This window comes from Muntiacus reevesi, chromosome 1 (genome assembly GCF_963930625.1).
Source record: "Muntiacus reevesi chromosome 1, mMunRee1.1, whole genome shotgun sequence".
In the NCBI taxonomy this organism is placed as follows: domain Eukaryota; kingdom Metazoa; phylum Chordata; class Mammalia; order Artiodactyla; family Cervidae; genus Muntiacus; species Muntiacus reevesi.
Window position 1 is genome coordinate 170,375,753 of NC_089249.1, and position 26,982 is coordinate 170,402,734.

General features: G+C 48.0%; 1 protein-coding gene across 1 annotated transcript in view; it reads left to right on the forward strand.

Annotated features, from left to right (window-relative positions):
* CSMD2 (CUB and Sushi multiple domains 2) overlaps positions 1 to 26,982 on the forward strand; it is a 677,437-nt gene that overhangs the window by 362,057 nt on the left and 288,398 nt on the right. Inside the window, exons 10-12 of the mRNA XM_065930495.1 lie at positions 5,444 to 5,565; positions 21,779 to 21,882; positions 25,196 to 25,308. Coding sequence (XP_065786567.1) covers positions 5,444 to 5,565; positions 21,779 to 21,882; positions 25,196 to 25,308 — 339 coding nt within the window. The remainder of the gene's footprint in view (positions 1 to 5,443; positions 5,566 to 21,778; positions 21,883 to 25,195; positions 25,309 to 26,982) is intronic.

Below are 26,982 nucleotides of genomic sequence, written 5' to 3' on the forward strand. Positions count from 1 at the left end.
CAGTCGGTCCTTGTTGGTTATGCATTTTAAGTATAGCAGTGTGTACGGGTTGAATTAAATGCATGAAAACTACAGGCAATCATCTTTCTTCTTGGATCAGCTTCCTGGGCCCCTTTAAACGTTAATGTTGTTCAGAATTCTTTCTTCATCCCCCTCCCCTCTTCTCTCTTCCCCCCTTACCTCTCCCCTCCTGCATGTCACCCCCTCCTCTGTCATTATTCTCTGCTGGGTGATATACTGACTTCAGTAGAATACGTGTCCCATTATTCCCTGCGTCCCTGACCCATACATATATATTCATGTTTAAAAATTCCATTTATTAAGCTGTTTATACTTGTATGAAGCAGTACAATAAGCATTTTTCATAATTTCTTTAAAAGGAAAGAGGCAATATCCATATTTTATGTTTAGTTCAAGCTTGGAATGGTCTGCCAGCTTGCCCAAGGACACAAAGCTAATCTTTTGAACTGGAATTCCACTGCTGACCAAAGACCCATACTTCTACTTGAAAAATGCACCTGGACACCAATTCAGAGTCAACACACTAGATGGAATCGCATAGAACTGCCCCTACACACACTTTTTGGTAACCTTTATTTTGATCTCAGAGACTTTCCTGTAGCTCAAATGGAGCTGCCTGCCATGCAGGAGACCAGGGTTCGATCCCCGGATCAGGAAGATCTTCTGGATAAGAAAATGGCAGTCCTCTTCAGTATTCTTGCCTATAGAATCCCATGGACATAGAAGCCTGGCGGGCTACAGTCTGTGGGGTCACAAAGAGTCAGACCCCACTGAGCGACTAACACACATTTTGATCTCATTGTGAACTCACAGAAAATTTGCAAAAACTATGCAAAATTTTGTATATTCTTTGCACAGATTTAAACAACTACTTTTAGGGAGTTATTGGATAAGATGAATCAGTCAGAGTACTGGAGAAGAGCCAGAGGCCTCATGGGAGCCAATGAATGTAAGTTTTACAGAGAGAGAAGAGTCAGTGGGGTCAGACGCTTTAGAAAGGTCAAATACAACAAAAACCTGAAGGCAGCCCCTGGGGTTAAGTGGCTCAACTAAGTGGTGGTTGCTTGAAGTTGCCCTGTAAGGAACCATCGAGGAAGCAGAACAAAGACAAGGGAGAAGACCGACTTGGACCAAAGCTTCCATTACGATGGCAAATCATGAATCTCTCTGTGGTGGTACCACAATTCTCCTGCAGCCCCATGGCACCCAGGATTAGGAATGAAGATGAACAAGAAAATTCATCAAAGGCAGATAAGAGAGTATGATGGGAGCTGCTGGAGAGGGTCTGGCGGTCCAGGCTAAGTAGTGAGAAGGGTCGGGAGGGGATGGAGAGATGGGGAGGAATGAGCGAGCCCAGAGTCTGGAGAGACAACGGATTTAGGACACCAGGGGGTGCATTGAGACCAAAGTTACTCTGCTGGAAGAGTAAGCAGCAAGGGAAGGAACCAGGTGATGGAGTTTAAGATCTCACAGATGGACCCTCCTGGGTCCCAGAACAGCAGGCTCCAGATATGATAGGAACATGGTGCATCTTCGGCAGGAGCACCTGATCTCAGGAGGAGGGGCTGACCTCTGAAAAGTGAAGGAACCATTCTTCTGTTGGGACCAAAAGGAAGAAGAAGAGAACATAAGCAGACTTAAGCAGATGGGATTGCAGACCTGAGAAACAGGGCACCCCTGCCAAATGTCCTCTGTTTCACCCACAAAAACGGAAGCAAGGCCATCGCTTGAGTGTAAGGGGAGGTGAGGGGAAGGGCGAGAGGTCAAAGGGACATGCAAGAGGCATGAAAAGGCTTTGAACAGAGTAGGAGAGTGAGCTAAATGGCAGAGTTGCTGGACAATATCCACAACTGTCTGAGGTGAACGATCATGAATTTATAATAACATCTTCCTACCCAGGTGATTTTTCTCCAGCAAAGCTTGACCACATTGAGGAAGGGCTGGAAGATGTAGGTGGAGAGGTTCATCCACAATTGATGTCTTCTGGGCAACCATTTAAAGGACTTAGGTGGATTTTCGAGAAAATGATCATAACAGTGGACCATGAGATCCAAGCTGGGAAGAGAAGACAGGGAGCTGATGGTGGAAAGTTGGAGTGAGTGGAGTAGAGTGAGATACAGATGAAGGTCAAAGAAAATGTCCTCTCGGGGATTAGCAGTTGTTTGTGGAAGGGAACACCAGAGGGAGGAGAAAACTCTCCATTGCCGAGTGCTGCAGAGGAAGTGCTGGACCTGTGAGGGGAAGATAGGCATCAATCAAGGCAGGAGTTAAAGCAGGCGTTCCTTAAAGACATTACAGCTACAAGTCAGAGGTTGTTTGCCCTAGAATTGGTGGTCAGGAGGTGGTTCTAGAGAGAATGCTGTGGAAAGGATGAGGAGGAAGGTCAATAGTAGGAGAAGTGAGTGAAGCCAGGGTGGAGCAGGGTGGGAATAAGGTTTGGGGAGAAGACCAGAGGCATTTGCATCTAGAGCAGTTTTGTTTTTGGTACCAAGTTGTTTTGATGCAAGAACTGGCTATGGGTCTAAATTATTCTTCCTAAAGTCCCCTGGAACACTGCCTCTGCTATACGGTACAGCAATGTTCAGAGAAACAATGGAACTGGCTGCAGAGCTTGGGCTTGGAAGATCCTGAAAAACCTCCTGAAAGTTATCCAGCAGGTCATTTATTTGATGGGAAAAGGCAAGTACAGAAACATAAGCTGGTGTCTATTCATTTATTCAGTCACTATCTGAGCATCTACCATTTCGCTAGCCCGTGTAGGTTGCAGCAATGAACTATCCATCTGTTGGTGGGATCCCAGGGGCTGGCTGCTCGGAGGGAAGTCTGTCTGTCCGCAGACCTCCCGACTTTACCCAGACAGCAGAGGAGAAAAGAAGCCGATGCTCCATCGCGAATCTATTTTTAGGTGCTCCATGCTAACTAGCTGCCAATAGTTAATATTTTAATTAAACCCCTCTAAGCCCTTAAAGTGGTAAATGGCTTTTTGACCTCTTCTCCCTAATTACCTTCACCACATTTCAACAAACTGCAAATACCATCTAATTTTTGGAAACAAGTGCAAGATAAATTAAGTCTGAAGCTGGGGGCTTTTTGGCAGTGAAACCTGAATCTCCGGAAGAGGTGTAATGTGGTACCGGTAGAAGCTTGTAAGGATCCCCTGCAGGGCTAGCATTCTGAAGCCTCAGGCCCGCTTTGCAATGGTGGGCTAGCATTAGACTTTTTATTTTGATTATCTTGTTCTAATTCATTTAGTAATGATGGCAGTCTCAAATGTGGTCATGGCGGGGGCGGGGGGATGCTATAAAGAAACTTCACAAAAGGTAGAATAAAAGATTCTTGGCCTTGGGAAATCTTGGGGGATAGTGAAATGGAATGAACACAGCATCTGAGTCCACTGTCCCAGCTTCCGTTTGTTAAATATCGACAATGTCCCAGGTCCTGGGTAAGCCTTCATATCGAAGATCTCATAGAATTTCACCCTCATCATGCTTCAGTGGGGCAATATCACTAGTCCCATTTTACAGATGAAGTAGAATCAGAGAGGTTTTCTAACTTACCAGGGCTTCTCTGGTGACTCAGACGGTAAAGAATCTGCCTGCAATGCAGGAGACCTGGGTTTGATCCCTGGATCAGGAAGATCCCATGGGGAAGGGAATGGCTACCCACTCCAGTGTTCTTGCCTGGAGAATTACATGGACAGAGGAGCCTGGTAGCCTACAGTCCACGGGGTCACAAAGAGTCAGACGCGACAGAGCGACTAACACTTAAACTTTCACTTCAGACTTAACCAACAAAATCCAAAATGCCAAGCCCCAAATGCACAGCCTGCTATCTCCTCACCATGCCGATCTGCCTTCAGGTGCAGTTGTATCAAGTCTAGTCGGTGAATGTCAGTGTTTCTCAGGACAGAATTACATAGCAGTCAGATGCACAGGAGAGGACTCCTCTAGAACTTGGTTCAAACTTGACACAATATCTGAGCTCAGGATGAAGAAGAATATCCTTCAGGTTCAGGACTGGGATGAGTAGCCAGAAGAACTTCCTCACTGGAGGGCATGAGCTCGTAGAACAGAAGGGGCAGTTCTGACCCAGAGTCTCCTACAAGTAACCCCCTGCCAACACTCACTCTCCCCAGTTGTAACTGTTTTCACATCTGTTCTCTCCACTTGCTAGTGGCTCTTTAGAGAAGAGGGATTGTGCCTTAGACATTTTTCTCTTCCCACACTCAGCCTGGCCTGTAATAGGCACTCAATATATGTGGGAATGAATGAGCGCAGGAATGAGTGTGTGAAATGAGAAGAGATTAATTATGTCTGGGAACTGGGGCGCTTCCTTCCCAGGCCCTCCTAGGCAGGGTTTCCTGGGAAAGGTTTATCATGGCCCTGTCCGCACACAGAGAGCCGTTCTAGGGTATGCTGTCCCATCAGAGGAAACCAGGTTTGACACCGCTTTCATTTTATACACTTAGGCTTGTTGAGTTTGCTCACTATTTCTTTACTGTTAGGCACTTTACCTACAATTAGGATAAATTGCGATGTGGGCAGCAACGGAACAGGCTCATAGAACTTTTTATTAAAATAGCTGAGTGCTAACATTGAAGAATGAAGTGGCTGGAACTAAAGAACGTGTTTTTAAAGAAGGCAAACACCTAGATACAATGTAGTACCTTAACTGGTATCAATCACTACTTAATCTAATTAGTTTAGAAGCTATTTTAAAGAGCTTAATTAGATTAAGCTGTGATTGATAACACTTTATATCTACTTGAGGAGAGCACTTCTTCTAATTCACCTTGAATCTTTATGCTTCCAGTCAAAAGCCTATTTCAGGCATATGCTAAGTGTGGGGAAGGGTTGGGAAGGTACTTCACTGTCCCTGAAATCATTCCGGGTGCCTGGCACCAGGCTAAGCCAGGGGCCTTGCAGAGTTCCTGGGCACAGACTTTCTGATACCTAGTGGGGGTGGCGTTGACAAGGACACCCCGAGATTCTCCTTCAGCAGACCTGAGAGCACATGGGAGAATGCAGAAAGGTCAGCTTAGCAGGTCAAAAGGTGCCTGGGGTCCACTTAGCTTGAGGTCAAGGTGAGTACTACTAGCCCACACCCTCTGGATAGAAATGTGCCGCTGGGTCACAGTGGAGTCCGGACAAGGGGACTTGCTTAGCTGGACCATGTGAGTCCATCATCGCCTAGAGGGCGGCAGGTCAGGGCGTGTGGGGTCTACCCCTGCCCCCAGTGCTCTGGGAACTGGGACTTCCCTTGAGTCCACTAGGAACTATGGGGGAAGGAAACAGGAAGCAGAAAGTTTTATCTGGGATGCGATGTACAGACTTCAGGCTCTCCTGGGCCAGGGCTGGGAGGCGGGGATGGGAACTGGTCCTCGTCTAAACTAAAATGCTTGTCTTGCGTCTCCTCTCTGCAGCCCGCATGTGTGATGCCCACCTTCGAGGCCCCTCGGGCATCATCACCTCCCCCAATTTCCCCATTCAGTATGACAACAATGCCCACTGTGTGTGGATCATCACAGCACTCAACCCCGCCAAGGTAAGGCTCGGAGGGAGTGTGGGTCGTGTCCTGTGGGCAGGACCGGATTGGAGACACTTGTTCTGCCAGGGATTTCAAACCCAGAACTCGGTTCTCATAGATTTTCTGAAGACAATTATTGAAAATTGTTCTTAACAAATATCAAGTTGATACAGAAGCATCCTTGTAAAATATGATATAAAGAACATCAACACGAGACACAACCGTGTAGCCATCTCCCAGCTCGAGGGGAAACAAAAAGCCCCACAGATACACTAGTGATCTGTGTCCCTCAGTAACTTCATTCCATTCCCTAACCCTCAGGCCACTATTACCTCAATTGTGTACTTTATTATTCCTTTGCTTTTCTTTGTAGTTAGCACATAAGTATATATCCCTCAAAATGCAATGTTTAGCTTCCCAGCACTTGAACTTCATGTAAATGTAATCATGTTGTATTGATATATAGTCTTAATTAGCTTTACTCAAAATCATGTCCTTAAGGTTTTTCTGTATTGCCATGTATCATTTTGTACTGCTCTGTACATTTTTTCGCATCTTTCTCATTCAGTATTTTTTCCTGTGAAGTACCCTTTGTTTGCTAATAAATTTTATAAGTATCTTGCCAAGACCCACAAAATAACCTGTTGGAATTTTTAATTATACAAAAAATACAGATAAATTGAAGCAGAACTGGTACCTTTATGATTCCAAATCTTCCAGTCTGTTAATATGGTATATCTTTACTTGGTTAGGGCTTCTTTAATAGCTTTCAATAAACTTGTGTAATTTTTCATTATAAATCTTGTACATTTCATAATACATTTATTCCTAGATATTTTTGTTGTTAATTTTATAAATCATGTCTTTTAAAGTTTAGTTTTCTACCTGTTTCTTGCATAGTGGTTAGAAATGCAATTAATTTGTATATGTTACAGCTATCCCATAGTAATTTATCTATGAATTCATTAGCATATTCTACATAAAGCAGTCATTACCTGCAAAGGATGATGGTTTTGTTTCTTCCTTTTCAATCTTATACCTCCTTATCAACCTTTTCTTGCCCCACTGTTCTACCTAGAATCTCCAGTATAATGTCAAATCATTGTGATGATGCTAGGTACCTCTGCCATGGTTCAATGTCAGATTGTTTTACTTCTTCACCATTAAGTATTGTTTGCTGAAGTTTTTGTTTTAATTTACAGTCCCTTTCTAATCCTAGTTTACTAAAAGCTTGTGTTGCGAATGGATGTTGACTTTTATTGAGCATCTTCCTACATCTATTGATATAATCATATTATTTTCTCCTTTATTCTCCCGTGTGGTGAATTCCACTTTGATTTTTCTGATGTTAAGCCAACCCTGCATCCCTGAGATAAACCCAATCTGGTCATTTAGTTTTTTCACTTTTAAAATATACCTATATTTGAACTGCTAGTATTTTACAGTGATTTTGCTTCTATTTTGTTATATATTACAGATTTAGCAAAATAAAATATATTCTGTATACATTACACACACACACTCTTGGCCGATTTCTGTATCAAGATATTGCTAGCCTCGTAAAATGACCCGGACTTTTTCATCTCTTTTTATCCTACTACTTGTTTTTAGTGTTTTATAGTTCCATCATCATATGTCTAGTTGTGGATATTTTGGTATTTATCCTGTCTGATTTCATTAAACTTCTTGAGTCTATGGAATACATCTTTCATCAGTTTGGAAAAATTTTTAGCCCATGTCATTTCAACTGTTGTCTCTCCTTTATTCTCTTTTCTGCTTCTGGCAGTCTGACAAGGCACATTAATGTATCTCGTTCTATCTTCTTTTCTTCTTAACCTCTATCATTTTCTCTCACTCTGTTCAAGAATTCTCAGTCAGTTATGTCTAATGTCTGTTGAATTCATTCACTGAAGTTTTATTTTCATTTCAAATATTATATTTTCCATTTATGAAATTCTATTTAGTTTTTCTAATTGCTTTTGAGTTTATTTTATAGTCTCTTGCTCCTTACATATATTTAAGTTATTTAAATATATTAAGCACTTTTACTTTATATTCTGTGTCTCTTAATCTTAGTATATGAAATCTTTGCAAGATTCACCCTGTTTCCTGCTGTTTCTTACCTCTTGCCCTCAGAATCGTGTTTCTTTCTTTGCCATATAATTTTTGACTATGTGGTTAGAATCATAAACTTTGTCTGGAGGAAATTCTTTGAGATTTGGGTAGAAAGTGGTATATTTGTTACTGCTCTGTGCTCGGAGCCATTAACAGCCAGAAACCACTGAGAATAAATTCTCAGTATGAAGGTTTCAAATCACCCAAGTTATCTGAAGGCTGCAAACCCATATGAAGACAGATTTATCATGATAGAGTCTCAGAGGAAGTTTTCTATTTCCTTTCATTCAGTGTCAAAATCTGAAATAAACAATCAGCCTTCAGATCTACCCAGAGGGGAGCAGTGCTGTATGGGAAAGAAGTAGGCTTATTTCTAGCTCAGCCTCACACTAAGGGTGCAACTTTAACTCGTTCAACCTTGCTTGGGGATGTCATCTGAAAGTCCCCAACGTTGGGGGGCCCTGCCCTTTGTCTCCTGCTCCCTCTTCTCCACAAGGCCCTGAAAAGCAAAGCTCCACCCCCCAGTTTTTAAAAAGGTGCTTCACACTCCAAATCACTTTTTGCGTCTCTACATTCACTGGTGCTTAGACTCTGAGAGTTCTTGCCATCCGAGTCTTCTTGGGCTTCCATAACAAAACATAACAGATGGGGTGGCTCTAACAAGAGACGTTTATTTTCTCACAGTTCTAGAGGCGAGAAGTCTGTGATCAAGATGCCAGCAATCTTGGTTTCTGGTGAGATCTACTCCCAGCTCACAGATGACCTCCTTCTCAGTATGTCTTCATGTGTTCTCTGCGCGCATGCAGAGAGAAACGTTCTGGTATCTCCTCCCCTACTCTGAGGGCACCAATCCCATTGGATTAGGGCCCCACCCTTTGATTTCATTTAACCTTAATTACCTTCCTAAAGGTCCCATCTCTATCCCATTGAGGGTTTGGGCTTCCACATATGAGTTTTAGGGCAATATAATTCAGTTTAGAACACTTATTAACTTGTAAAAAGCTTTCTTTTTCTTTTTAAATTTTACTCAACGTTTTAAAATTGTTTGCTCAAAAGTGCTTAGGACCACAATACTTGGAACACTGGAAACAGATTTCCTCTGCAAGTCATTTTGCAAATAAAGAATCATATTTTATCAAACCGTTTGATGATGAACCTAGTCAGTGGAGAAGGATGCTTCAGCCACATAGGGGTGGAAATGGAGGCTAACCCAGAAGAAGGACCTTGGAGTTGTTAAGTTGTTGACTAGAGGGCTATATCTGGGGCATTGTTAAAGAACTACAGATGCTTATCTCTGTTTGCTTTTTAATCTGAAGATGGGGTAAAGGGTGAAGCATAGGAGAGTCCTGAAAATTTTTTGAGAAACAGTTGATTTGCCCTCAGAAGACATTAGCTGGTGTGTGGAGGTCACCACCCATATTAGTCACCACCCCACATGCCATGCAAGAAGTCACTCCAGCTTGTGTTTCTGAAGTCAGTCCCTCTGAAAGGCACTGCCTCAGAGTTAGGTTATAGAGAAGGATGTTCTTAGTGGGATCTTCATGGGTTCTTAGTGGGCTTCAGTTGGTGCTAGGGGAGCCCAGGAAGACTGAAGGGAGTTCCTCACTGACACAACCCAGGAGAACAGCCAGGAAGCATACAATGCAGGAAGGAGAGCACAAGTATAGAAACTCAAAGTCTAAGACTGAAGGGTAGGAGCTGCCTTCTTGCAAAAAGCAGAGAAGATGCAGTGTATTCCCACTGCTGAGCAGCAACCAACAGGAGAGATTCAGTGCATCCAAGACTGCCTGGCTGGCCACCTTTGGGACATCTCCTTCAGCAAAAATCACAGCCTTTCCAAGTTCATAGTATGTTTCCTGAGATTAGCATTTATTCATTCATTGATCGTTGGTATGATCTCTGCCCTTGAGGAATGTGCACTTAGGAGAGAAGGATGGGTAGAAATGTAAAGCTAGAGTTCAGACAAGTGCTAATGGAGTTGTGTCCAGAGTGTGATGGGAAAATCTAGAAAAGAGACACTGATGGAAGGTCGGGGAACTTGTCACAAAGGGGGTGACATTTGAACAGGGTCTTGAAGGATGAGGATATCACAGCAGACACATGTGCTGAGACACTGAGGTTTGGGGCAGCCTCTTAGAACTGAAAATAATCAACATGCCTATATCATGGTGAGGCTGGAAAGCCCGCAAGATGCAGATCAAGGTGAACCCACAGGCTTGACAGAGAGGCTTAGGTTTTATTCTGAAACAGATTTCTAAAAGTAGAAGTGTTAGGATATTTTTGATAACAGTATTAGCTATCTCTTATTCTATGCCTGTTATGTGCCAAGAACTGAGCTAGGCCTTTTGTGTAAATGACTTTATTTCATTCGCTTCATAGCACAAAAAAAATTAAAATTTAAAATACCCATTTGATGGATGTAAAACCTGAATCATGGACAAGTTAGGAAACTTGGTCACAGCATATAATTAGTATTAAGTGGCAGCATTGGGCTTTAAAGCCCATCTTTCTGGGTCCATTGCCCATGAACTTAAGTAACTGTGCTATGCCATTGGATGGAACATGGTCTCAGAGTCAGTGGGAGGGGTTGGGACTTGCAGCACTGGTATAAGTCTTGAGAAGGATGAGGGCCACTCTTTCTTCTATACCACAGCAATAGCTGAAAGAATTTTTGAAAGATTACTCTGGTAGCAGTGGAGATATTAGAGAGGGATATTAAAGGGAGTGAGACCAGTTAGGAGGCTGAAGCAGTTACCCAAGTAAGAAAAACAGGGTCATCAACCAAGACTTAGGAAACATGGAGGGGGAGAGAGATTTAAGAGGAATTTAGGGAATGAGGGCTTCCCTTGTGACTCAGCTGGTAAAGAATCCACCTGCAATGCGGGAGACCTGGGTTCAATCCCTGGGTTGGAAAGATTCCCCTGGAGAAGGGAAAGGCTACCCACTCCAGTATTCTGGCCTGGAGAATTCCATGGACTATATACTCCATGGGGTCGCAAAGAGTCAGACATGACAGAGTGACTTTCACACTCATTAGGGAATGAGATGGGACTTGGTGGCTGATTGGATGTGTGATGGAGGGAGAAGGAAGGTCTCATTCACCACTGTGTCCCAAGTGACCACCATAGAGTCTGGCATACAGGAGACACTCAGTAAACGTTTATTCAATGACCAAATAGACGACAACTCCGTGTTTTCTGATTTGGACTAATGGGAGGCTTTCAAAGGAAATACAAGAGGAGGAACAGCAGTCAAGAGGAAAACATGGTACATCTGAAGTGCCTGTGTTTCATTCAATGACATTTGGATACACTGGTTGTAAAGTGAATAAATCTGGGTTCAGGAGAGAGATGTGGGTGTCATTGCATCGGCGCACAGTTGGGAACAAGCATAAGGAATGAACAACGCTTCTTGGAAAGAGCAAAGAGATTGAAAATATTCAGAATGGGTCTGGCAACACAATCCTTACAGATGACGGAGATCCAGTGAAAGAAGCAGAGAAAGAGCCGTTGATAGGAGAATCAAGTTGCAAAAGCAAGAAGTTTCCAACCAGGATATGTCTGATAGTGGTGATGCTGAAAAATATCTTGTCGGAAAAGGACTGGAAAGAGACTGTTGGCTTTGGCCTTGGAAGAAGATCTTTCGGTGGCGCTTTGTGGGGAAGCATATTAAAAAGCAGAGACATTACTTTGCCAGCAAAGGTCCGTCTAGTCAAAGCTATGGTTTTTCCAGTAGTCATGTATGGATGTGAGAGTTGGACTGTAAAGAAAGCTGAGCGCCAAAGAATTGATGCTTTTGAACTGTGGTGTTGGAGAAGACTCTTGAGAGTCCCTTGGACTGCAAGGAGATCCAACTGGTCAATCCTAAAGGAAATCAGTCCTGAATATTCAGTGGAAGGACTGATGCTGAAACTGAAACTCCAATACTTTGGCCACCTGATGCGAAGAACTGACTCATTGGAGAAGACCATGATGCTGGGAAAGATTGAAGGCGGGAGGAGAAGGGGATGACAGAGGATGAGATGGTTGGATGGCACCACCAACTCAATGGACATGAGTTTGAGTAAGTTCTGGGAGTTGGTGATGGACAGGGAGGCCTGGCGTGCTGCAGTCCATGGGGTCTCAAAGAGTCAGACACGACTGAGCGACTGAACTGAACTGAGAAGAAGTGGGTGGGGAGTGTGTGGATGGGGAGCAGGTTGCTATAGAGGCCAGGCCTGCAGACAACCCTTTGAGAACTTTGTGGTGAAGGGAGGGAAGGAGAAAGGGCACGTGAGGGAGGTTGGGTGAACAGAAAGCTTTGGGCTATTTAGGATGTTTGTTGTTTAGGAGATTGGAATTTTGAGTACGGTTGTAGACTGAGAACAAAGGAAGCACAGAGGAAGAGAGTGACGAGGTAGGAGAAAGAGGATGGGGAGTGAAGGGTCTGGAGTGAATGAGAAGCAGATTGGACTGAGCATGCAGCAGCTCCTTTCACAAGAAGCAGATGAAGAAAAATACTGTCGTGAAAAGGGGCTGAGAGTTTTGCCTGTAGAATATGTGTCTATAGAAAAGGACATATGTCTCTTCTAAAAAAATTTGTGTGTGTGTGTGGCAAAAGTCACACAGTATAAAACATACTATTTAATCATATTTATTTTATTATTATTTAATCATATTCTACAGTTCAATGCAGTAAATACATTCACATGGTTGTACATCTCTTACCATCATCCAACTCCCAAATTTTTCACTATCCTAAACTGAAACTCTGGCCCCATTAAACTCTACATTCCAACTCCCCCTCCTCACCCTCCACCCCTGGCCCCTGGTATCTACCCGTGTACTTTCTGATTCTATGAATTTGGCTATTCTAGGCACCTCGCATAAATGGAATCAAGCAGTATTTGTCTGCACCTACTGTATACTGGGATGCATTTTTAAGGTTAACTTAGTATGACACATGTCCCTTTGGTCTCCTTATAATCAGGGAATGATTACACATCCCTGGCACCGTGTGTATGTGTGGACATTTCATCTCCTTTGAGCTTAAGAGGGAGCTGGGAATGTTCCGGTGACTAGGGCCTCCAAGGGCAAATAGAAGGTCCAAACAAGGTCCAACCGTGACCTGGAGTGGGAATGGCCGAGAACCTATGTCACGATGCCAGCCTCGACTGAGTGCAGTGGGCTGAGCAGCTCTACGCTGTGGGAACAAGAACTGATGGTCCCATTGCAGAGGCCAGTGAAGGGTATGTCTCTCCTCGGGGAACTAAGAATAAACAATGGACACCACCCCATCCATCCTCCCAGAAGTTGAGCAGATTCAGGGAAATGAGGAATGGCAGCTCAGAGCAAGTGAGGCTGGCCTGCTCTGCTGGTTGCCCAGCTCCACCTTCTCCCTTGGACTGGGATGATCTGGAGAAACGGGAGTCCTGCCTCGGCCAGTTGAGCTATCTTAGTGTTTGTAGTCATTCTGCCCACAATATTTCCCAAATTTGATCAATCATCAGAAATACCTGGAGAGAACTTAAAGACATAAATTCCAAAATCCTTTCCTCAAAGATCTGACTAGTGGAGGTGAGATGACAATCTGGAACTTGCACTTTTAAAGAGCATCCTTGTGGTTTTGACCAGCTCAGCTTATATGATAAAAAACAACCCCTTTTGACCCCAGCAAAGCACACAGGGCCCTCCTGCCCACCTCTCGCCAGGCAATCCTGGCTTCAGCCACACTGAGCTCCTGGTTCATAGACACAGCTGGCCCTTTAAGACCTCTGTCCAGCAAATCCTATCCCAGTGTATCTGCCCTTCTCCTCCAAGCAAATTCCTGTCCCCCTTTGAGACACAGCTCAGATTTCCGCTCTGCAGAGAAGCCTTCCTAACGCCACCAGGTTTTAGTCCTGCCTCTGTTCCTCCAGCACTTCATCAGCCTCTTCTGTTTTGTGCATATGACGTTGCACTGGGTTTAGAATCTCTTCCTCCCATAGTTCAGGAGAGCCCCAAAAGCAGGGGCGGCATTTGTCTCTCTCTCCCACAGTTAGCACCGCACCCGGTACAGAGGAGGAGTGCCGCAGGTGTTCAGATACATTACGAAGTGCTGGAGGAGACCTGTCCCTGGGTCGGGTAGCTCCTCAGGTTTGGCCCCACCCACACTGGGCCCCAGAGCCTCCTCCTGTTAGGACCTTTCAGCTTAGCCCCTGAAAGGACGTGGCTGATGAAATTTTCATGGTCGGAACTGAAACCCAGACCTGAGTCAGTGCGCCCCACCTGCATGCATCTGCCTTCCTTTCACAACTTCTCGGTATGAAATCAGGCCATGTGAGGCAGTTTGCGTACGATCCTCGCTGCGTTTGATCAGGACATTAATCCACCTGTGCCAAAAAAGAAGTAAAAGGCAGGCAGGAGAGATCGAGCAAGGTGGGAGGGACAGGGAAAGGAAAGTGCGTTTCATGAACTTCAAAGTGGAAGAGAACAGTGTTTCGATGATTCACTCCTTGGGGATTAGCCGTGTCACTCTTCCCTCTGAAAGAACTCTCCGGGCAGCCATCACTCTCTCGTGCAAATGTCAGGAACCCCTGTGCTGGCCCATCTGTTCACTCACTTATTCATTCAGCAAACATTTACTCTTATGTGTTCTGTGCTGGGCCCCATGCAAGACGCTGGCTGGTGATCAGAGAGGTTTTCCCTAAGCGCCCCTGCAACTCATTCCTCATGAATGGGCGGTTCTAGAGGGACCCGTTCAGGGCCTCCTCCAAGTCCTCACCCAGATCCCTTTCTTTTTCACAGTTGTCCTCTCTTCCAAGCATATTTTGGCATCCCCCTTCCCCTGCAGCTGGCTGTGGGTTCCCACGAGCCTTCCTCTTTGAAGACAAAGCCTGCTCCCTCCTCCAGATGGGTTTTTGTGCCCCTCACATCTGCCACATCCCCATGTTGCCCTGACTTCAGCACTCATCTCCCTGTGCTGTGCTCCCCATGTACCCATGTGTCTCCTCTTCTAGACTGTGAGATCTCGGGGTGGTATTCATGTTTGTCTTGGCTCTGTTGCTTCTTCAAAGCCCAGCACTTGGCAAGGGCATATTAACAGTCGAATAAATCCATCAACCAACGAGTGAATGAATGCATGAAAGGGTTTACTATTCTCAGAGCCACCAAAATTCAATTTGAGGTACTGACCAAAGTTCCAGAACCTCTGAACCTTCTCAGTCTTTGCCCTTGGGCTTTTTTACCCAAACGCCTCAAAAGCATTTCTCAAAGATGTTGAATACCTCTTCTGCTTGAATTCTCGAGGATTCAGGCCAGCCCTTCCACCAGCCTCCCCTCTTCCCCCGCCAAGAACCAGTTCTCCAGCCCTGCCCTGGGCCTTCAGCAAGACCCCTGCAGGAGTCACCATGCAGTCCATGCCCAGAGAAAGGGAATTCCCTTCCTTTCTTGGAGCTAATAGTCAGGCTGCCCCAGGGCATTAGGAACCCAAGGCAGAGGGTTGGGGAAGCCAAGGTCACCCCTCAGGAGCCAGTGCTCTGAGGAGGAATAGGGAAGCAGGCCTGGAGCAGAGGATTGAGAGGGGCTCTGACTAGGTGGGAAGGGCCAAGAGTAGGTCATGAAAAGTCTAGGGTTTCCATGCCAAGAAACTGAACTTTATCCTGAGGGTCAAGAGCTGATGAATTTTTCTATGGTAATGAAAGCCTTTCTTCAGAACCCACAGTCATTAGGTTATGATTGGCTGTGAGTGGCAGAAGCTCTGCAAAAGCTTATACAGAACACAGATTATTTTCCCCACATTGCAGGAGTCCAGAAGTGAAGACTCCAGGGCTGATTTAGCAGTTTTCTCAGGTGTCTTGAGCACCTCCTATTTTCCCCTCTGCCTTTCTTGGCTCCTATCCTCATGATCACAAGAAGGCTGCTCCACCTCTATCCTCACATCTGTATTCCAGGAAAGCAAGGAGAAAAGTGGGAAAGTGCCCTGAGGACTCCTCAGCTCATGTCCCATTGCCCAGAATCCTGTCACTTCCCTATCCTTAGCTCTGCGCTTAGCCAGGTCCATTGCCACATTTCAACAGCCAGCATTCTATTAAGAATGGTAAGCAGTGGGAGGGACAGTGAGTGAACCATTATCTGTGTTTGTCACAGAATCCCAACCATGAACTCGATCCAAAGGAACTGCCTTGGTTGGAGCAAGATCCAGACCATTCTGGTCTTTTCCCACCTTTGTTTGTGCCCCTTTAGCATCGTTATGGAACCCTGGGGTTCCTGAGAATGCAGTTGGAAAACCACTGCTCTGGGTCAGAGGTCAACAAACTTTCTGCAAAGAGTTAGATTATAAATATCTTAGAATTTGAGGACTATGTGAGGTTTTTGTTGCACATCTTTCTTTGTAGTGCTTTACTTATTTTTTAACCCTTTAAACGTAAGAGCACTTCTTAGCTCAAGGTGCCAAACAAAACAAGCCTCAGGCCTGATTTGGCCCAAGAGCCATGGTTACCCAACCCTCACTCTAAAAGGGTCGTGAGGCACATAGTCTGGGGTTCAGAGTGAAGGATGGGCAGCAGACTGGAGCCTCACTAGGAGGCCATTATAGAAATGCAGTCACTGGACAAAACAATCTCAGTCTAGATCTCTTGGCGCTTCCCCAGATATGTCTAAGAGCTGTCAGATCCTCTGCAGCCACACTGAAACCTTGGGCACGGGGATTCCTGTCTTTAGCTGGTCCTGGATGATGCTCAGGAAGCAAGGGATGTCCTCCAGGCCCAGAGTGGGCACCCTCCGTGGTCCCACCCCCATCAGCCACAGTTCTTGGGAAAGGCAGCAAGGTCCTAAGGGGTGCAGTCTCCAGGACTCGACTCCCTCCACCACCCTGCAGTGAACACAGGCTCAGGCTCCCGGAAGCCCTCCTGCTGCTGCTGGACCCTGGACCAGCCTCCTGCCAGGTCTCTCTGCCGCCAGCCCCTCCCTCCTGAGTTACAGCCTCCCCCCATCTTCACCCGCAAGTCCAGGCTACCTGCTCTTGCCTGCCAGGCAAAAGCCAACTGCAGACTCAGCCAGGCTGCGCTGTCCTCCCCTCACCTCCTCAGCTGCCCTCCCTGACCCTCATTCCCCGAGCATCTCTGGGATGGAGCCCACACCCTTCTCTGCCTGCAGGGCCCAGCACGCCCACCTCCTCTGTGCGGCCGCCTTTCATCTCTCCCTCCTCTGCCATCCTCCAGCACTTTCCATCTGTATCATGCCCTTGGCATTTAGATTCTGCTCCAAATTGTCAGACAAGTGAGATAACTTACAGGCTGCAGCCTAGCTCGGTGCTTGGCACATGGCAGGTGCTCAGTAATTACATCCTAGCAAAAGATTCTTTTATTCATTTATCTAATGGGTGCAAATTGGGTGTCGGAGCTGTCCACACACGTGCCTCTTTAATCACGCCTGTTTCATGTGCTGCCACTCTCCTGCCTTAGAAGTACACTTTGCCGGCTTCACTCATCTGCATGTTAGTTAATGAATCATTACAGGATCGTGTCTTTAAACAAAGGCCAGAGAGAAGAGGGAAACAAACGAAAGCACCAGCACACTGTGCACCAGGGGGCCATCCCAAAGCTTCAGCATTGAGTGTTTTGCGCTGACTGCTCGGGGTAATCGGCTTCCACGTTGGGGTCAGATGCTCTAAAATGCAGCTCACATCAATGGTGCTCTACTCCGTGATGTGAAACATTTTATGGCTCTGGATTCTGGCCTGCAAAACAATGTTTTCCCATCACGGGCATAGTAATCACATACTCCCTTTTTTTGGCACTGGCTTGGTGACCTGGGGCTTCCTGGAAGGGGTGATGGTGGCGAGAATGTACAGGCAGGACCCTGACTCCTCCCTGCGGAGGCCAGCCCCCTGGGTCCACAGAAGGCACAGCTGGCCTTAGAGTATTTTATGAGCAGGTGTTGGCTGAGCTGCTGGGATTCAGAGAAAGAGCTTAGGGAAGGTTGAGCGGATAAGTCATGGCCCCCATCTTACAGACCTGAGACCTCCCTGGGATGCTGTGAGACAGTAGAGAAGGGTGGTAAGGGCCTGGCCTCTGCCTAATGAGCCCCAGTTCTACCACTTAGCTGTGGGATCTTAGGTGAGTTGCCTAACATCTTCATGCCTGGCCTTTCCCATTAGCAAAATGGAGGTCTTCACGGTGGCCATGACTGTCATGAATCTCACATGAGCTGATGTTTGTAAAATACTGAGAACAGTCCAGCACGTTATAGGCGTCAGCTCTTGTGGTAACGAAATCTCTCAAGAGAAGATGATCAAAAACTGTGATTAAGCATCTCAAAGAATCTCCTAGAGCAGGGATCGGCAAACTACCACCTTTGAGCCAAATATAGTGTATTGCTTATTTTCGTAAACTAAACTTTATTGGAACACGCCACACTCGTTGGCATGCAGATCAGTGTATGTGGATCACGGCTGTACACGCCGCCTGAACGTATGCAGCCATGGCTGTGTTCATGCTACGACAGCAAAGAGGGTTTGTTGCAACAGACATCGTATAAAATGCTCCGGTGCAAACACTTATTACCTGGCCCTTGACAGGAACAGTCTGCCGACCTTTGTTCTAGATGGTGCCTCGGATGAGAGATCCAAGAGCCTGGAGAGCCATCCATGCCGGAGGCTCAGGAAAGGTTTGGAAAGCATCCTCCCGTTCAGCGTGGTCTGAGTGCCTGGCATGTGCCTGGCGCACTGACAGGTTCTGGCAGGTCAAAGGCCATGAGACCTGGCCCCTGCCCTCCAGGAAGTTCACGACGTAGTGGAGGACCAGGTAAAGAGCTCAGTCACAGCACAGCAGGGAGAAGAGAGGACGGGCAACCAGGGAGCCCTTGGACAAGAGCTCAAGGATGTGGAGACGTTGCTGGGGGAGCCGGGGGTGAGAGAGGGGACTGTGCAAACCAGGGTCATGAATGGGCTGGTGTGAGAGAATGCTACACAGGCAGGATGATGGGATGACAGCAGGGAGCAGGAGCCAAGGGTCCTTCCCTATGTACCAGGCTGGGAAATGGCAACATCATTCTAGGGACAGTAAGAGATAGGAAGCCAGTTCCAGCCTGAGCAGATGATCCAATGATGATTGGGCATCAGGGAACATGGGAAATGAACTTGCCTACTTGGTGGGAAAGCTAAAGGGACAAAGGCTTCCCCCCTGGCTCAGTGGTAAAGAATCCACCTGCTACCCAGAGGGATGGGATGGAGAGGGAGGCGGGAGTGGGGATCGGGATAAGGAACACATGTAAATCCATGGCTGATTCATGTCAATGTACAGCAAAAACCACTACAATATTGTAAAGTAATTAGCCTCTAATGAATAAAAATAAATGGAAAAAAAAAAAGAAAGTTGAACCAATTAAAAAGGAAAAAAAAAAAAAGAATCTACCTGCCAATGCAGGAGATGCAGGTTTGCGCCCTGGGTCGGGAAGATCCCATAGAGAAGGAAATGGCAACTCACGCCAGTATTCTTGTCTGGAGAATCCCATGGATAGCGGAGTCTGGTGGGCTACAGTCCATGGGGTCACAGAAGAGTCAGACACAACTGAGTAACTAAACAACAATAACAAAGGCTTCCCCACTCACTGTAGATTGCTCACCGGAATACATGTCTATATAGCCAACAAGGATTTTTATCAGGAGGGTCTAGTATTTTTGTTGAAATTATCTGAGAGTCCCAAGCAGGAATCCTCTCCTCGTGATACTTACCGCCAGTGATTGGGGTGCTCACTACTTCTGAACACAGTCCTTTTCATTGTGGTACAGTTCTGACAGTCACAGAGTTGGTTTTCAGTGCCTCTCATCTCCACATTCTGCCCTTGGATGGGGCCGGGCAGAGTTGCTGCTGCTGCTCCTGCCTCTGCCCTCGAGCCTCTCCTCTCTAGGTCAGTACCTCTCGTCCCTCCATCCCCTGTTTTCTAACTGCCCCCTCCACTGCATGCTGCAGGCCCGCATCCTCCTTTACCCACACCACTGTACAGCCCAGACGTTTTCCACCAGCCCTCAATGCTGTTTCTCCTAAAACAAACATCCCACCCCACGCCTTTACTTATGTCTCTTCCTGATCCCTCCTTGTCTTGAGGACAGAGCCCGAGTCTGTGATACGACAGGCAGCGCTTCCTCATCCGGCTCCTCCTGCTTGTCTCGAGTCCCCACCCTCTGCTTCCCTCTCAGCCGCACAACTCCAGATCCACCCGGAGTTTCTGGACAAGTCCTGCACCCCGCACCTCCGCGCCTGCGCATCTCTCTGCTTGGATCACTTTCCCTTCCTTCTCCATGTATTGGACTGCTCCAGCCCACCTCCCAAACTTAGCCTGGACTTCACGTCCTCCGGGAAGCCTCCTGTGGCCTCCTCCCAGTCAGAGTCACTCGTCCTCCCTGTCCTGTCTGCAGCTCCTCTCTGTGGGTCCCAGGCCCGGTGCCTAGAGCCCAGAACAGGCAGTGCCGGCTCACACACAAGCACAGCAGAGGGTTCCTTCCTGGGACCCTGAGAGCACCCTGGGGTGAGGCTCTGCTGCGCTATTTGGTTTGGACAACAGAAGCCTGCACAGCCATAGGAAACGCTACCCATGGGGATTCTTTACTCCTCGAGTTAGCAGAAGAGAAAACAAAGAAGCACTTTCAGCCTCCCTACAGGGAGACTGGAGATCTTCATCACACTGAAACCAGACTGAAACAGACAGAAAGAGGATCAACTGAGATGCTTAGGGGAGGCGACGCTGAGCATCCTGTCTTCGTGAACGGCACCACCACCCACCACCCCGATTGCCCCAGCGGGGAATCTGCAGGTCATCCCAAACCACCCCTCCCTCAGTGCCCACATCCACCAGTCACAAAGCCCCGAGCACTCCAGGACCTGACTCTCTCTTCCGGCTGCATCACCCTCCTGCACCGCTCACCGCACTGCCCCTGCAGCCTGGAGCCTTCCTCACCCCCGGGCCCCACTGCTGCCGTGTCAGTCTCCACACAAGCCTCCAGACCTGTGTTCTCCTCCAACACCTGAGCATCCCCGTCACCCACTGCGGACAGCGCTCCTGACGCCGCTCCCGCAGAAGGAACGCAGCTCTCTGGGGCAGGGGGGGGCCTATAAGAACCTGGCTGCAGGCAGCCTTCTCAAGTTCTAGATGTTCCTGAGTCACCTCCTTGCCCTGAAGGCCCAATTGCATTGTCCCCCCCAGAGCGAGGCAGTGGGCAACTGTGTTCGGTTTCCAGATCTGCACTGATAGACACTGAGCGCTTGTTCTGGAATGTTCCATCTCTGCCACAGCTCAGGCCTTCTGCACCTGACCCCTGCCTCTCCCAGCATCCCCCTTTGACCTGACAGTCTTCCAGAGCTGTCAGAACTCTCAGGACCCACCCCACCCTCATCACAAACAGTCTCCCAACCTCGCCTCACCGCAGGCTGGGTGAGCTGCAGGCTTCAAGTAATATCTGTCACCTACACACTTGGTGTGTAGGGTGTGTAGGTGTGTAAGGTGTGTAGGGTTGTGATTATTAGTTTTTTTTCTCTCTGCCCGCTCACCAAAGGCAGGGATCATGTCATACTGACCACTGAAACCCTGCCTCCTAGGCTGGCACGTGGTGGGTCTTTAGTATATATTTGTGGCAGGCAGGACTAAACCAAGTAAGAGAGAAGAATCTTGTCGAAATGCCTTTCCTGGAACATTCATTTATTCAACAAATAGACAAAGTGCATGGAGAAAAGCGGGCACAGGAGAGGCTGAGAGAAACTTCTGCAGATCCCCAGGGACCACGTAGCTGGGATTCCACATGTGGCCTGAAAATTTGCCACCAATTCCACAGGGATTTCTGTGCGTGAAAGCGTGAAGGCAGTCTAATCATCTCACAGTTGTCCAGATGTGCCTGGGGTTGCCATGACAGCCCCCAGAATTGTCCAGATGTTCCGTGATCCACTTTGGAAAACATCAGGGAACCCCAGAGACTGTGTGGCCCAGAAGAGAGAAAGCTCACACTCTGGAAGGTGCCCGGAAGTGCTCGGTGAGGATGGAGGTTTGCGTGGGGTGCTGTCACGGTGCTCTGAGCATCGGGACATGGAGCTTCTTGCTGTCTTCGAGGCCAAGAAAGGCTCTCCCGGCGGCCCCTGCCTGCTGCCTAATCCCTGCTCCCTCCGCAGGTGATCAAGCTGGCCTTCGAGGAGTTTGACCTGGAGAGGGGTTACGACACCCTGACGGTCGGGGACGGCGGGCAGGACGGGGACCAGAAAACGGTGCTCTACATGTGAGTGATGCGGAGCATGTGGTGGGCAAGGCAGGAGCACGTGTGCCTTGGCTGAGGGCAGTGGGATGGGCCTGCTGAGTCTTCCTGCCACACTCGCTGCCACCTTGCTACGGCCAGGACAGGCGGCCTGCAGCACTGCTGCTTTCAGCAGCAATCCTTCCATCTCTCTCCTCTCCTACCAAGGAAAGCAGAGCGCTTCTCATGAGGAAAGATCAGGGGAGGTGTGTAGGAGGAGCAGCCTCTTGGGGAGCCAGGGTAATAGAGATTTGGCGTGTATGCCTGGAGCATTGCACTTGGCTGTGTGCATCTATGTAGACGCTGTTTCTGCCACCAGGAGTTTTTCCTCAAGGCCATGTACATCTGTGGTGGCCTGACTTCAGACAGAGGCAGTGGAAATGTTTTACTAATTTCCCTGCATGCTCAGAACTGTCTGGGAGAAGGATGGTTTCCGGGAATTGGGACCGCATGGACGTAGTGACCACATATTCTGAGCCCAGAAAGGTTAGAATGACATGGTCTAGTCAAGGGAAAGGATAATGTTGGACTGTCCCGGGTTTCATTACACCAGGTCTCAGCTGTTGGGGGCCATTTGGCTTCTCTGTCCACCATGATTAGCCTGACTTGAAAGCAGGAGTATGCTCCTATTCAGTGTGTGTGACCCAGAGTCCGACAGACAGACAGACATGACCTTGTCCACCTCCCCTGCCAAGAAGGAGGGGAGATTTCACATACATTCGGTGACTACTGTGTGCCCAGACACATCAGTTATCTCATTTAATTCCCACAGGAGCCCTGTGAGGAAGGTGTTATTATCCCATTTAGCAGGTGGAGAAACTGAGGCCCAGGGGGTACAAAGGTGGTTGGTGGCAGAACTAACAGTTGAGTTCATATCTTTTGATTCTGGTCAAGGATAGCATCCCATGCTGTTACCATACACCCTCCCAGCCAACACCCTCTGGTCATAATGCTGAGCAAGAAATGGACATTCTGTAATAGCTGGCTTGTCCAGAAACTCTTCTGTCCTGGGTGCTTCTCATACCTTCCCCACATCTACCAGGAAAGATCCTATTAGCGCAGTTGAATGAGGTCCCCTGGCATGTTAGGTGACACGGCTGGGATTTGGGATCTCTTGAGAGAAAGGAATGGGATGTCAGCCTGAAGGGCAACCTCCCCACTGCCTACTCTCCACTGTAGTAGTCAGGCTTCTCTGAAGAAACAACCAGCAGGATTTAGGCTTCTCCAAAGAAACAACCAATAGGATATACTTATGAAGAAAAGGATTTATTATATGATAATGGGAACTGACAAGCCCCAAGACCTGCAGGCTGAGTCAGCAAGCTGGAGACACAGGAGAGCTGATGATGGCGTTCTAGAGCAAAGGCCAGCAGGCTCAAGACCCAGGAAAAGCTGAGGTTCAGTTCAAGGACAGGGTGGAAACAGACACTGTCCTAGCTGAAAGGCAGGCAGGCAGGAAGCATTCTCTTCCACTTGGGAGAGAGTCCACCTTTTTGTTCTATTCAGGTCTTCAACTGATTGGATGAGGTCCACCATCACTGGGGAGGGCAATCTGCTTTACTGAGTTCCACTTTAAATGCTAATCTCATCCAGGAACACCCAGAATTATGTTTGGTCAGATATCTGGGTACTCTGTGGCCCCATCAGGTTGTCACATGGTTTACCCATCACACTCAACGCCGCCCCTCTTCTCTGCGTCCCCATCGCTCACCTGCCCTGGTGTGCTGACCTGTGTGGTACACCAGCTCAATGTACCCAAGAGGCCAGGATCCCACTCTGTCTCCTTCATGCCTCAGTGTGCTTTGTCACAGAGAAAACCTTAGAAGAGCAGAGCTGAAAAGACTGGGGGATCATACAATTCAACCCCTCATTTATATGGGGTGAAAAAGCTCAGAGAGGCTCAGCCACTTGCCCAAGGTCCCACAGCAAATGAATGACAGATCCACGGCATGTACCCAGGTCTCTGGACCAGTCTAGCTTGAATGAGATCCCAACAAGTTCTGTAGCAGCCCAGGGACTCCCCCACCACCCTCAGATCTCTTTAGGCCAATGTCAAGTTCAAAACTTCAGGAATGACGTGTGGCAGGGGCCATCATAGTGTTGTGAAGTGATTGTCCTCCAATTAAAATAAATAAATTTTTTTAAAAAGCTTCAGGGAAACAATGCAAAATGATTCCTTTGTTGTCATCATTGGGTCACACAAAAGAAAAGCAGAAGCCTATCTTCTCCCTTACTCACCACCATCCTGGGGTCATTCCTTACTCATTGCAGAATGTCAGGGTCCCCATCATTGCAGAATGTCAGGGTCGGGTCCCCAGGCCAGGGATGTCACATGGGCCAAGCTAGTGTATCCCAGGCAGTCTATCCCTGCTCCATCCCAACGGCATTCATGTTGTACTGATCATTTCTCTACAACCAGCTCAGCCCCTCTCAAGCTTTGAGACCCCAGGGTGGAGCAGAGATTAGAGTTCGTTAATCCAACCACCCCTCCCCAGCCCCTCACACCCCATCTGTGCTGAAGATTTGTCTGGTCTTAGCAGAAGAAGGAAGTCAGGTTTCTCCCGGGTACCCCAGCCTACGCAGCGGACTCTGACCCTGCCGCTCTCCAGTAGGCTGACCTTGGGAAAGCCACTGCCCATTTTGTACCTCCATCTTCTCATCTGTACGATGGGGGTAACACAACTCCTACCTCGCTGGGCTGTGGGGACACTAAATGACATAATGGAAGGGAAATGGTCTGGCTTGGGTAGGTGCCTGGTGAATGCGAGTTGAATCAGACTCCTCTCCATGTCTAAGCTTGCTTTTTTGGAAGCAGTGTTGCCCATGGTGGGGGCTGCCCTTAAAGCCTCACTTTCTCATGCTGGAGTGGGAAGACATGCCTCATTAAAAGGAGTGGCTGGGTTCTGGCTGGGAAAATGGGTTTCTGTCTGTATCTTCCCTGCAGTCCCGTTGACACAAAAGATGGGAGGTTGCGGGAGTGTAGACACTCCCCTCAACTGGACCTGGCTCCAGCCATCCCTCCCTACGCAAGTGAGGACGCAGATCTCTCCCCTGAGCCCAGGGGTCTGGGGAGGGGAGTCGCGGTGCAGAAGCAGCTTGGCCTGTGCAGAGGGGAGCGGTCCTGCGTCTCCCACCACGTAGGCACGTGCTGCCGGGCTCAGTGCCAGCAGCACCGGGACCCAGGATTCGCCCGAGTGACCCTGGCTCATCAATGTGCCTTTAGATGCCATCCGTGACACAGTCTTTCTGTTGGGGTTCCACGGTGGGTTCACACCTCTAAATGTCTCTCTCCCGACAGCCTGACAGGTACGTCGGTCCCAGATCTCATCGTCAGCACCAACCATCAAATGTGGCTCCTCTTCCAGACAGATGGCAGTGGCAGCTCCTTGGGCTTCAAGGCTTCTTATGAAGGTAACTGACTGCCGTGGGGGAGCCAATGAGTCAGACACTTGGGGTCTGCTTTAAGTCAGCAAACCCTGGGTTCGAATCCTGGCTCTGCTCTGTACTAGGTTCCTCTCCTTAGACTTGTTATTCAACTTCTCTGAGCCCCAGCCTTCTCCTTGGTCCAGTGGGTCTCCTTGGCTGTTTTGAGGATTATCTGGGGCCAGTCACTTAAAGTGCTGGCTCCCAGCACCAGGCACACACATCAGTTCCACCCCTGATTCATACCTGGCCTGTGTAGACCTTTGCAAGTCCTCATAAATTTTCTGAGCCTTGCTTACCCTTTGAAATCTTTGGACTGCAGACAGTAGCTTCCCAAGCTACCCTATTTGGCTGTCATGGTGATGAGTGACTGTATGCACAGGGCTAGGGCCAGACACACACCACTGGTGACCTGAGGAGGGTGCAGACGAGGGTGACCTTCATCTCTTGGTGGGAACAGGCACTAAGGGAACAGCAATCTGGGCTCCAAGCGATATTGTCACCATCATTCATCTTTGTATACAGCCAAACCTCCTGATGGCAGATGACTGCCAACGCAGATCCCCACAACAAGATCCCTATCACAACACCCCCAAGTCTTTTGGAAGGCCTTGTTAGGTATCCGACCCTAGACTAGCACTTGGGGAACAGATGCAGCAGATCTAGACCTTCACTGTAAAGGACCTGCATGGTCAGAGGAAAAAACAAATGACCTATCTTTTTTTTTTTTTTTTGCAGTATAGTTGCCTTACAATATTGTGTTAGTTTCTGCTGTACAGTGAAGTGAATCAGCCATAAGCATACATATATACCCTACCTCTTGGACCTCCCTCCCACCCCACCCCCATCCTACCCCCTAGGTCATCACAGAGCACCAAGCTGAGCTTCCTGTACAAATAAGCTATTATTAAAGCAAGGTAATCATCGCCTGCAGAGCCAGTGGGAGCATAGAGAAAGGCTGGTCATCCTTTCTGGGGTATCAGGAAAGGCTTTATCAAGACAGTGAGTTGTCAGTCTAAAATGACGAGGGGGCTACCAGAAGGAGGCAGCTGTAGGGGAGAGGGGCATCCTTCCGCACCTCATTCAGAGATGGTGTCGTTCTCCATGGGACCCTGCACATGCTGCGTGTGTGCATGCATGCTAAGTTGCCTCAGTCGTGTTCAATTCTTTGCCAGCCCATGGACCAGAGCCTGCCAGGCTCCTCTGTCCTTGGGATTCTCCAGGCAAGAATACTGAAGTGGGTTGCCATGCCCTTCTCCAGGGCATCTTCCCAACCCATGGATCAAACCCACATCCCCTGCATTGCATTGCAGGCAGATTCTTTAGCCGCTGAGCCGCATGAGACGCCCACACAGGTCCCTGTAGGGGGAGCAGCTCCAAAGGTCTGTCACTGCACTCAGGCTGCCTCACACCTCCCGCAGACCAGGACCTGGCCTCTGTGACCCAAACGGGTACACACGGACTGTACTCATCTCCTAAAGGCTGCCCTAACAAACCACCACCAACTGGGTGGTTTCAACAGCAGAAGTTTATTCTGTCACAATTCTAGAGGCCAGAAGTCTGAACTCAAGGTGTCAGGAGGGCCATGCTCCCCATGAGATTCTGGGTAGACCCCTTCCTTGCTTCTTCCTGGCTTCCGGTGGTGGCCGGCGATCCTTAGCT